Source organism: Notolepis coatsorum (genome assembly GCF_963971535.1).
Source record: "Notolepis coatsorum genome assembly, chromosome: 7".
In the NCBI taxonomy this organism is placed as follows: domain Eukaryota; kingdom Metazoa; phylum Chordata; class Actinopteri; order Aulopiformes; family Paralepididae; genus Notolepis; species Notolepis coatsorum.
The window spans coordinates 105845498-105858822 of record NC_140171.1 but is presented as its reverse complement, the minus strand read 5'-3'; the positions used below and the strand labels follow the sequence as shown (position 1 = coordinate 105858822).

The following is a 13325-nucleotide window of genomic DNA, read 5'->3' as shown; positions in this document are numbered from 1 at the left end:
CTCAAAATCTCAGAAAAGCCACCATCTTTATACCTCGCATGAGCCATTTAGCTACATAGCATTTATTTTTCAGCAAGAAATAAAGTGCAATAAACAAAAACGGATACATTCACTGTGTTCTGCCTCATTTGTTGATGATTTGTTGATGAAACAAAACTAACATCAACACAATTGACCACCAAGAGCGGAGTTTAGTCTCACAAAGAGATCGCAGATTTTGTTATCTTACGTGCTAACGTGATTGGGATATGCCATTATAACAGTATAGCATTGTGGCTAGCAGCATAGTAACGTTAATGCTAGCAGAATAAATGGATGTAAACGTTATTTAACATATTGCAGAATGGGTACAATACAAACAATTGTTAAGGGAATGCAGACTGTTGTAGTTTGGAGTACTGGGTTCCTTATAACAATAACTTGACAACACGTTGGTAGCCGCAGCTACTTGGGACAGCTCTGCTGTAAACACTGGAAATAACCGTGCAGGTCTCTACTGCGCATGGGCATTGGGCAGAACGGCTCCGTATCCGGCTCGCGCAAAATACATGGCACCATTGTCGGCGAGTTTCCAAAACGAAAACACCTTTTGAGCACTGCCACTAGGAAAAACGCGTTTTCCTGCCAAAACTACGTTTCTTTCTTGGACATGCAAACGTAATCATTCGAAAATAGAACGTTGCTGTTTTAACCCAGTGTAACCATGAATGAATGAAAACTTTATTTAACAGATTGCAGAATGGGTACAATACAGTACGGCTCAATACATACAATTGTTAAGGGGATGCAGACCTGAGAAAGACGTTTGTCTTGTTTCCATCAGGGTCCCCCATTTTCAATTCATATAGTCCATTAGAAAGTCAGATCGGCACAGATAAGATATACCAGACTATGGGTGAACCTCTACTGCTTATTTAATACTGCATGTTCTGTATTGTAATAGTCAATCTTGTATACCTATGTAGTACAATGTGTACGGTTCAGTGAAAGGAAAAGCCAAATGCTACAAACACAAGTATTGGACATCATGAATTTGTAAATATTTATCGGTTTATTACAGTTAAAAAGATGTATGTACATACAGAACACCACCAAACATGGCTGTTTTTCACCTATTTGCAAAGTAGCATTCTCTGCAACTAGTCGGTTTCAGGATAACTGTCTTACAATGGGTCGGCTTTGATTAAGTTTGTCATTTTACAACCAAGCAAACAAGTCATTTTCTTTTTTCATTTGCCAAATAATACTTAGTAAAAGGCATGTGAAAAAAACAGAACAGAAAAGTTTAGTAAAAACAAAAACAATTTGAATTGATGGTCCAAATCCTTTACCCTAGTTCCTACTACCCACCACATTACACACAGTTCTTGTATATATGTATGTATGTATGTATATATATATATATGGTAACACTTTATAATACAGCCCGTGTTGTACAGTGTAATTACCCGGAACTTACGGTGTAACTTCCTAATATGAATCAATATACATGTATATTAAATATTTACCAGCTCCTATACTGGTACTTAAATGTAGTACTTCCCTGACATTTACCCTGTAATTTCCAGGAACCTAAGTACTCTCTTAAGTACTCTGAACGGGAGAACAGTGTAAACTTCAAAACCCAATAAGTACGAGTATAGGAACTGGTAAATATTGTACATGTAGGGATTCATTATGAGGAAAATGACAGGGTAAATATCGGGGGGGTTACACTCTGAATGCCAAATGGTTCCTCGTTTGTCTTTGGCTGTAACCTCATTTAAGTACCAGTAGGAACTGATACATGTTTTATATGTACATATCCATACTAGGAAGTTACACCCTGGGTTCTGGGTAATTACACTGTACAATGTGGGCTGTATTATAAAGTGTTACCATATATATATTTATATATACATACACACACACACAGGTATAAACACCTCGAAATGGACCTTGGTCACCGTAGTTAACAATGAAGACTCACATAGAGGTAGTCATGTCTGCATATGCTCATCTAGGTCAAGAAAGACGAGTGACCAGGAAACCTTTTGCCATTCCATCCGTGGGCCCAGATCCTTTCACTTTAAATATGTTAAACCGTTTACGGATTCATTCAAATGTATTGTCATAAAAGTATCACTTGGTGCACGTAAGGCAGTCAAGTAAATCGATGGAGAGATACTGAGAGGGGTCTCATAGGGTTTTTATGTAGGTGTCAAGGGTCAGGGTTTAAGGTAGAAGCAGTTTAAAAATAATAATAAACAAAAAGAAAAGCTGGGTTCTTCTTATTAAACGATAAGAGGTAAGATTATGCGCATTCACTTGATAGCGATCATCTCGCCACTCACTTACATCTTGTCTCATCTCATCAAATCATAGATACGCAAACTGCTGAATCTACCTTAATGTCAAGATTACTATAGAGTGAAATGAAAATGTATAAAAAGAAAAAAAATGACAAAGAAACTAGAACCAAATTTAAACCGTTAACGACCAGTTGCTTATAATCAAGTACAGTCTGTGACCATGGACACGAGGAATAGGCAAACAAAACCATTTGACCATTAAGGCTGCTTGTCAACGTAGAGTATAGGTTAAGCATCGTCACACAATGCTTTTGATACTCTTTGCAATATACAAAAAAAAAAGTAAAAATCAAAAAGGAGCATTTGCAGATACCAAATAGCCACAAAATCAAAGCCCTCTTTGTACAACGACCCAGACAAATCATGTCAAATGTTTTTAACATGCTTGTTTCCTATACAACATAACCAGGCAAGAAAATAGACAGACGGTTGTACAATAAAAACAAAAAAAAGTGAAAGGAATAAAATTACCTTGATTCTTAACACTCTCCATGACCTAAAATCACAGACGATAAAAAAAAATAAACACCAATTATATTCCAATCATTTGGGATGCATTGGGATATAATACATCATCATCAGATACAGGTTACACAGACCATTAGGGCTGAACGATATGGGGGGAAAAAACCACGAAATTGCGATGCTTTTCACAAATATTGCAATTGCGATATCATTCACTATATTCAAGTTTGATTTCTATATCTTACGTCTGTAGAATACAATTTGGAGGCCGGGGCATCTCTGCACCACAACACTTCATTTAGAATGGTATTTTGATAAAATTGTTCATCTTTATCAAATATCGTTGATTTAATTTTTTTCAGAAATGTGGATTAATTGTTCAGCCCTATTGACCTCTGACCTCATTGATGATCACTCTCCGAAAAACATGTTAAAAGTACATTCCTGGCTCTGATAAATGCTGTCCCATCGATTAGCCTCAGGTTGTTCACCCAGTCTCTGTGACTTCACACACTTGATATCCTCCAAACTTGCAAATGGCACATGAAAAAGTAAAAAACGGAGACCGAAGGTATTATGGGACACAGCACTCTTGCTGTATACCTAATGCACATATCACTTTTAAGTACTCATTGAAGGCAATTTTACACAATTTCTTTTTACAGCTAAAAGTAAATACAAAAAAAACTAAAATCTTCCGAAGCTTTTCTATAAAACCAGGAATGCAATGCCTCCGGTGTTGAGCGTGAACAGAGAAAAGCCCTTTTTACATTTTATGTCTTTTTCTGACAGTCTTGTACTGTAACTATGTTAGGCTCAAATATGCACCTTGTCTTTTTCTCATTGTTGGGTCCAAACGATTTGATCTGTTTGAAAACCACCATGCCCGACGCCAAACCATCAGGCCCGACACAAACCACCATGCCCGACGCCAAACCAGGCCCGACGCCAAACCACCAGGCCCGACACAAATCAAAAGGTGAGTGGATTTGTCCTCGGCAGGCTATGCGAAGAGTCTGTATCAGTGTTGTAGTTGGACCCCCCCCCGCCCCCCAAATCTAAGTACAGCATTATGTTTCAGTTCACGAAGCAGCAAAAAGGTTCTGCTGGTAAATTAGAAGCAGCGATACACGTTGTCTCCCAAGGTTGGCTGTGTACTCACTTGGGTCTCTTATGTGACCAGACCACACCCCAAAACACACTGTAAGCTGCTGCCAAAGAAAGTAGACCCACACATTTCAATACAAAATAGAATAAATGATTGAATATAGAGTTTGGACGCAACACATTTCCAAGGGAAAGATGGGGGGGGGGGGAGGTTTGGTTTGATTACCTTGGTTGGGATTTTTTAATTTACAGTCTCTTGAATACACATTTAATAAAAAAAAAAACTAAACATAAAAATGATTAAAAATAAACAATGGAGATCTGAACTGCAAACTTTAAACCGTTTTTACTAGCAATGAAGCAGGATATGGGAATCTCAAGACATCTTAAATCCACAGACCCTTTATCAATCGTACAGTTCAAGTGAGCATGTTCCATTTAAGATTGACAAGATGAAAACCTCCCCACAGAAAGTTACTTGTATACTCTGAGCCAGTGAAACTCAATATTAATATTTGACACAAATTTACATGATAAAACGGTTCAGATAACAGATAAAATACTATTCATTACGAAACAAAAATGCCCCCATCCAACCAATGAGAGGCTATTGTCATTTTTCATAGAGGATGCCAATGTCTTTAAAAAAAAGTGCATAACAACAGCAGCATTGCTGGGACAGTGTGGGACCAAAATCCAGGGAAAGAATTTTAACCGTTAAAAAGATATTTGGAGGTTCGTTTTGTAGGAGAAAATATCAGAGAGCGTAGAAGAATTTTGGGATACAAACAACAAAAGGTGTTGTTAAAAGTAAAAGGGTATATGACTAAAGAAGGAGGGGGAATTATTGGTGTTTTGGCAAACCTTTTTCTGAAGCTCTGACAAACTCAATCACTCGTCTCAGTGGCACCAAGATAACTGCCTTCAAAATGTTTCCGATATGTTGGTAGATGATCTCAAACAACAGCTATGCAGCCCAACACTGAAGATAATAGCCAAAAAGTAAACATAATAACTAAAGATTGCACTCAAGGCAACGATCAGGATTTATATGTATATATAAAAAGAAAAAATCTCTCATCACTTTGCCCACCAACTATGTATGCCTTTTTAAATGTTCAATACCTTTTCTTGCACAAAATGTACTATATATATATGGAATCAACAATGCCCCATTTTGGCGAATTCTAAGTCCAACTATAACTTTTTTTAATAATTTTTTTTAATAGTTTTCTTTTAAGCATTTATGATTTGCATTCATTTCATGTATACATAACTAGCTTGATGTTTAACAACTACTGCCTCTATTTGTTAGAAGACCTCCAATTACCTTAAATTATGACTGATATCACTTTGCTTTTAAAAGATGATTTCAATGGCAAAAGGAGAGAAATGTGTATATAATATAAAAAAATAACAAATGGCAATCATAAAAAAAATAATTATTGAGATAATTTATACCTTTGTATACTCAATCATGGGAAAATGTGTTTAGAAATTAACCAGAGGATCATTCTAGACATAGGCAATTCTTTTTCCAAAACGAAAAAACAAACAAACAAAAAAACACCGGCATTAGACCTTTGTTCTCTATGGTCAAGAAGCTATTAACATAGTTACATCTTTAGTCAATAAGTGGTAATAATAACAAAAAAAAGGGAATAAAATATCAAAACAAATGACGTGATGACAAAGTTAACATGGATTACGGCAGCAGCAGTAAATGTGAATTTTCAAATATTTTAGTTTTTTTGTTTTTGCATACAATTGTATCTTTGCTCACGAAATAGATGCTTGTAATTACTGTAAATACATTGGCAATGGGAGCACGGTTTATATGGTTAAAAGACTTGCCACTTAGCTCACAGTTACTCAATATATATATCTTCAGTTTTGGCAAAGAGTTGGAATCTTTTTTTTTCATTTTTTTTTCTTTCTTTTTGTAGTACATGATACGGAATGAGAAGAGATGCACAGGAAAGGCTGGGGGTCCTAAATGGCTATTCTAACTACAGAAACATGGAACTCGAGTCTCCCATAGAACTGCCTCGTTTTCCACCCATGGATAATGAACGAACATAACATCTGGTCTTCTTCCTCCTCCTACTGTTTGCCTCACGTTGCTTGTGGCGAGTTTTCTTTTTCTTTACAGTGTATGACACAAAGATAACGGGGCAGGCGGGGGGAGAGGGGTGTAAGGGCTGTGGAGCCGCCGTCAGCTCAGACCATGGCACGGTAAGGCCCTTGCATCTTGAGAAACTGGATGATGAACGACGGGCCCCCGGCGACGATCTGCGGCGGCAGGTGGCTGAGGGGACAGTTCTCGATGCTCATGATGGAGAGCTTGCTGCAGAGCGCCAGCTCGAAGGGGAGGCTGTGCAGGTTGGGGTTGTCGTTGAGGTACAGCTCCTCCAGGTTCTCCAGTGTCCCTGAGTGGTGGTAGCAGAGATGAAGGAAACAACAAATTAATATGGAGAACTGTGGAAGACCGAAACGTATGAAGACAAGGCGATGAATGTTTTTTCCCCTTGACACGCAAGTACAGGTTAGGGACTCACCGGTCCAACTTTTTCAGTCCCAATACCTGGGCTTTGGGTATCGGCCGGATTGGAGTACCGATCCGATCCATTATTTTTAATTGAACGGTATAGACTTGGTCCGTCATTTTAGGGTCATTGGACAGATTTCTGAACATGTTAGACGTGCTTCTTGGTATCGGATTTTAGTTTCTGGGAAATTATCTGAAAACAATATTCTGTTTTAGCCGGTATCCGATACCAGTATCTGTGAATCATTAGTACAGATTCCACTTAAACAAGACTAGGCCAGCCTAGGTTACACTGGACCTAAAACAAGACAAGGCCAGTCTAGGTTAACTGGACCTAAAACAAGACTAGGCCAGCTTAGTTTACACTGGACCTAAAACAAGACTAGGCCAGCCTAGTTTACACTGGACCTAAAACAAGACTAGGCCAGCCTAGTTTACACTGGACCTAAAACAAGACTAGGCCAGCCTAGTTTACACCGGACCTAAAACAAGACTAGGCCAGCTTAGTTTACACCGGACCTAGACACATGCAAGTAAACAACTATGGATGTACCATAGCAGTACTCAATGCACGCACTACCCAGCTTGTTAGTGCATCAACATTTTTAAGAACAATTATTGTGCAAAACTGCAATGGGAAAGAAATGCAAGTTACTTCCATCTCTGAAACCTACGGTTACATTTGCACTCTGGTTGGATGTCTTGGGATGTACTTGAATCTAATCTAACTCTGGTTGGATGTCTTGTGATGTACTTGAATCTAATCTAATCTAAAGTATCAGGATTAGGATTCAACCTAATTTGCAGATCCAGGTCAGAATACTTAAAAAGTCAGATCAGCACAGATATATATACCACAGAGACTATGGGTGAACCTCTACTGCTTAAAGGTGCTGAAAGTGGTTGTAAGTTTTGTTGTTAAAATAAGTGTTAACCCTTTAATCGCCGTTGACGCTGAAACACGTCATTCCCCGCCATGCTCATTCTGCCGATGACGCTGGACAGCGTCTTTGATATCAATATTTCAAAAATCTGTGATCGAAATCATATTTCTCCCCCGGAGACATTATATGTACTGGTGAGCCCCTGTCAACTCTCTTAACTGTTCAAGAGCGCCATCTGGTGGCCGATCTGCCTGATCGCCCAGGGAAGAAACAGGAAGTGGAAGCTGGTGCTCATTTCAATTTGGTCCGATCACTCGCTATAGGTCCCGGGACTCTAGCTCGACACAATGGATAGCGATCCGTTGCCAATAACTCGATAAACAACATGATTTGGACGTATATACTATTATACAACCTGGAAATGGATCGGATATTTCGACATCCCATAATAGAAAAAAATTATGTTCCACACTCATCTCCCAACGGCGAGAGGAAGCTACGGTGAGTTTCAGCATTATTTTTTAATGTCTTCTATACTAACTGCTCTAATGATCATATCACCCACACTAGATGAATGATATAACGTTGTCCACGGAATTATAAACGACCCCCCGCCCATCCGGTCAACATCAGATCATACGTAGTAACTTCTAGAAGTACGTGCAGTTGACATTTTTTATCTCGCGCCGATTGCTATCAAACTGTATACAATCATCAATATAATGCATTTAGGGCTATAAATCACGTTCTGGAGAAAGCTGCAGAAAACGATAAAAACATACTTATACTTTAGACCGTATTTTAGTATGAATATGTGAATGAAAAAGTATAACGTTGCTACACCCTGAACAATAGATATAGGACTTTGAATGGGCCATGGTAATGTCAATTTAGCAATACAATTTAAAAAGTTATAGCCCTGCAAAGAAGGGGAACTTCTCCATGTTAAATAGGGCTGGCGAGGGATGGTAAATTGAATGAATTTAACCCTGGCGATCAAAGGGTTAACTGTAGTGCTGTATAATGACAATATATGTGCATGTAATCTAATCAGTACTCTTAGTCTAAGCTGTTAATGTGATCCACCGTTTGACAGACCATGCCATTTTGTTCTGCTCCGTCATGCTCTGGTCTGCCTACCGCTCAATAGGCATCGACCCTCACGCATGTGTGTTTCAACAAGAGGGAGTCGGTCGGTCAGTCAGTCAGACATTCGCTGTTGCGGGCCAGCCCTTCGGGTCCAGCAAAAAATTAACACGCTCAGTGAGCATAGTATAAAGCAGGGAGGGGCAACTGGCGGCCCTCACCGACGCTCCATGCGGCCCCAGGCCAATATCCGAATATTGATAAATTATTATTGTTTTCAGCTGTTAAATACACACCGGTAGATCGCGGGCTGATTTCAAGTAGACAGTGAAATTATTTTTATATAACAGAGTATATGTTGTCACGTCGCGGCTGAGATGAGGCTTGCTTTAGCGCAGAGCTTTCCTCTCATTTCATTATAGACACAAACCAGCGCGGACCTTCAATGACATGCAATTGTAATTTCATTAGACACAGACCAGCAAGGACCGTCAATGACATGCAATTGTAATTTCATTAGACACAGACCAGCACGGACCTTCAATGACATGCAATTTAATTGATGCGAGCAATGGGCTAACGTTTGCTGCTAACTAAGTTATCCCATAACTAGGCTAAGCTAACTAGCATTAGCCACTAACCCTGGACACGCTCAAAGTGGACTCCACGACACCAGTTCCATTCGTGAGGAAAGTCAAGTCAAGTCAAGAGTTTTATTTGTCACGGCATACGGATATACAATGAAATGCGGGTGGTCTTGCCCGCAACGATGTGCAATTGGTACAACATATAACATATAATAGAATCCAATACAAAAAATTTGTGCAATAAAATTGTGCAAAATAACAGGTAGCAGGTAACAATAAATTTGTGCAATGACGGGTAACAGTTGACAGTTAACAGTAGTAGTAATAGTAGTGCAATACACTGTTACTGTTGCTAATACTAATTTAAAGTGGCCTTTCCTTTTGGCAATAAGTGAGGGTGCGTGCGGCCTGAGTGTGTGCCCGCTCATGCTAAAGTGTTACAGTGGTACTCAATGTTCATTGTTCAGGACTCTGATGGCCAGGGGGAAGAAGCTGAGCCTAAGCCGCTCTGTCCTAGTAGCTGGGGTTCGCAGGCGTCTGCCTGACCTCAGCAGCTGGAACAGGCTGTTATTGGGGTGGTGAGGGTCTTTCATTATCCTGCAGGCTCTGGATTTGCACCTCTTGTTGTATAGAACCTGCAGGGGAGGTAGTGCAATACCCGTGGTACGCTCGGCTGAGCGCACCACTCTCTGTAGGGCCTTCTTGTCTTGTGCCGTGCTGTTTCCATACCAGGCAGTGATGTTTCCGGTCAAGATGCTCTCTACAGCTCCTGAGTAGAAGGACTGGAGTATCTTCCCCGATACTCTGAACTTCCTTAACTGTCTCAGGTGGTAGAGGCGCTGTTTCGCCTTCTTTACTACTGTGTCTATGTGTGTTGACCATGTCAGATTCTCTGAGATGTGGACCCCCAGGTACTTAAAGCTGCTCACCCTGTCCACGGTAGCCCCGTTAATCATCAGTGGTGTGTGTGTCTCCCACTGTCCTCTCCTATAATCCACGATCAGCTCCTTGGTTTTACCAATGTTCAGGAGCAGGCTGTTGTCCTGGCACCAGCGTTCCAGTACCTCAACCTCCTCCCGGTAGGCCTTCTCGTCGTTGTCCGAGATCAGCCCCACCACCACCGTGTCGTCTGCGAACTTCACTATGGAGTTGGAGCTGAACTTGGCCACACAGTCGTGTGTGTAGAGTGAGTACAGCAGGGGGCTTAGAACACAGCCCTGGGGGGACCCGATGCTCAGGGTGATGGTGTTGGAGGTCTGACCCCCCACCCTGACCGCCTGGGGTCTTTCACTCAGAAAGTCCAGTACCCAGGCGCTCAGGGCGGAGCTCAGACCCAGCTCGATCAGCTTGTCCACCAGTCTGGTGGGGACTATGGTGTTGAACGCTGAGCTGTAGTCAATGAACAACAGTCTCACATAGCCCCCCTTCTGACGGTCAAGGTGGGAGAGGGTGCTGTGCAGTACCTGGGAGACCGCGTCGTCAGTGGACCTGTTTGTCCTGTATGCAAATTGCATAGGGTCCATATCACTGGGGAGGGAGGCACAAATGTGGTCCTTGACCAGCCTCTCAAAACATTTCATGACCACAGAGGTGAGTGCCACCGGTCTGTAGTCATTTGGACATGTTGGGGAGGGTTTCTTCGGTACAGGGATGATGGTAGACATCTTGAAGCAGGCAGGGACCACCGACTCCGCCAGGGATTGATTAAATATGGCGGTGAACACAGGGGCTAGCTGGTTGGCACAGGACTTAAGTATGCGTTCTGTTATTCCATCTGGGCCAGCAGCCTTCCTGGTGTTCACCTGCATAAATGCTCTTCTCACACTGTGTACCGTCAATGAGAGAGCGTCCCCGCCCCCCCGCGGATGCCCCCCCCCTCCACAGCAGCCGGCGCACCAGTGACGTCACTAGCCGTTGGGCTAGCAGTGCCACTGTTTGCACCAAACCGCGCATAGAAGATGTTGAGCTGGTCCGCAAGGGAGGCGTCGTCGCTCCCCATTGAGGGGGCGCTGACTTTGTAGTCAGTTATAGCCCTCAGTCCTTGCCATAATCCTCTTGTGTCATTCTGTGCCAGAATGCGGGTGGGTTATGACAACAGAGGTTCAAAGATAACTTCATATTTATTGGTTATTTGTTTCTTTATATCGGGCATCCAGTTTCCATCTCTGTGTGTTCAACTGTTCATGTGTTGACGTTCGAGTGTGACATCATCGCCTACGGCAGCTTCCACGCTCAAAACGCAAACCTAAAACAAAACCCGGGGGGGGGGGGGGGGGGGCTGGCTCTCCTTTCCTTTCACAAAAAGGAATTCATTATTCTGATGAGTATTGCACTTGGCTACTTGTTTACTTTTGTAGTGTTCAGATAACACTAAAATGCATGTTATGGATATGAAGCACTCAGGAATGTTTTGTTTAGTAGCAGGATACAAGTTTATACATTTAACAAAATCATTTATTATTGCACTTTTGATTTACTGTTGTAGTGAAATGCAGCAGGAATGTTTGTTGAGCAGTGGGCTTTAAGTTCATACATTTATTTTAATAGAAGCCTTAATTATAATTTGTCATTTTTGTATATATTTGGGTTACACAGCAATACTTTCAAATTCAGCTGTATTTATAAATTCATAAAGTTGAAATTAAGCATTACTAAATGCGTTTGAAATGGAATAAAAACAAAGTTACAAATTATAATTGTTTATATGCCTTATTTATCACATCTGTGACTATTATGGGCTATTTGAGTGATGGGGTACTACTGGCGGGACTGCCGATAAACAATGCAGCCCCCCAGATTGAGTGTGGAAATTTAGTGGCTCTCACCATATACAAAGTTGCCCACCCCTGGTATAAAGTATTATTGTCGGTTTAGCGGTCAATATGTATCAGTGTTATGTCACGATGTTAAAGTGAGATATTTTGTTATATAACCTAAAACCCTAGAAGCCACAGGTATTTTTAAACTCATGGGCCAAGTTCCAATACTATATATACCGACCAAACTCATTCCTCCATCTATTCTAATCACTGACTAAACTCTTCTACACAGTCTGCCACCAAGCATGTCGGGTCAATCGGTAATCGCTCTCAAGAACGGCAGAGGCAAGGACGTGTTTTAAGAAGTCACTGAGGCACGGGCCTCCGGTCCAGGTACTGGCTAGAGAGGGATGCGTTTTAAGAAGTCACTGAGGCAGGGGCCTCCGGTCCAGGTATTGGCTAGAGAGGGAGGTGTTTTAAGAAGTCACTGAGGCAGGGGCCTCCGGTCCAGGTACTGGCTAGAGAGGGAGGTGTTTTAAGAAGTCACTGAGGCAGGGGCCTCCGGTCCAGGTACTGGCTAGAGAGGGAGGTGTTTTAAGAAGTCACTGAGGCAGGGGCCTCCGGTCAATGCATGTATTCTTTTACCAACACACTTGCAGTTCCGCGTTCGGGTTCTGTGATCCGATTGGCCACTGACATTTCTCTCTGCGCCAATCGCCACGTAGCTGCCGCCTCGCCTAGTTCTGCTCTACTATCCTCAGTTAACGTAATTTACCGTAATTCCTCTAATAGTAACCCCGGCTTGTATTTGTTTCAACTGTAGCGGATACCAGGCTTGTATTAGGAGGAGGCATGTATAAGAGAGAGGCCTATATTTCTAATTTTCAAATGGATCATAATGAATAAATCAACATTTTGTGTCAGTTTGAACCCAGTAAAATGTACTGGGTTCATTTATTGAAACCAAGTACTGTATGAAACACGGTAGTAAACAGTGCAATTACAGGTGGTCAAAAAAAGTTACATAAAGTAAAATAGTGCAATCACAATACTGGTATAATAATAATAATAACTTCGTTTTATACAATTCTGAGGTAGGCTTACTCTCTTGGTAAACATTAACACCATACCATTATATGGTATTTACTGCACAGCCAGGCCAGCATATAACAACAATAACAAAATATATTGCCTATGGTAAATCCGTTGAGGGAAATACCGTAATTCCTCTAATATACATGAAACCCGGCTTGTATTAGGAGGCCGGCTTATAATTGCTTAGCTCAACGGCGTACCCGGTCATTAATAGAGACCCGGTTTTTAATTGAATACCGGTTACTATTAGAGGAATTACGGTATACAAATGGAAGTATTGATTTCGTCGTAACGAATCATAAAAAAAATATACCGTTAACTGGAATATGTTAGTTTCTTACACATATGTTGGATTATGTAATTGGTTTGTCATGACAACCCAATATAAAATCACGAATTAACCGGTGGTTATCCTATAGCCCTAGTTATATGTACATTTCAAC

The 13325-nt window shown here is 41.1% G+C and overlaps 1 protein-coding gene across 2 annotated transcripts in view; it reads right to left on the bottom strand.

Moving 5' to 3' along the window:
• Positions 1-1046: 1046 nt before the first annotated feature.
• The window catches only part of shoc2 (SHOC2 leucine rich repeat scaffold protein), a 120363-nt gene continuing 108084 nt past the window's right edge, over positions 1047-13325 (bottom strand). The window contains exon 9 of one of the 2 annotated variants that reach the window (XM_084319302.1): positions 1047-6352. In XM_084319302.1, the coding sequence (XP_084175428.1) occupies positions 6144-6352 (209 nt within the window). In that variant the 3' untranslated portion in view covers positions 1047-6143. The remainder of the gene's footprint in view (positions 6353-13325) is intronic. The other variant, XM_084319303.1, reaches the window with a different exon arrangement.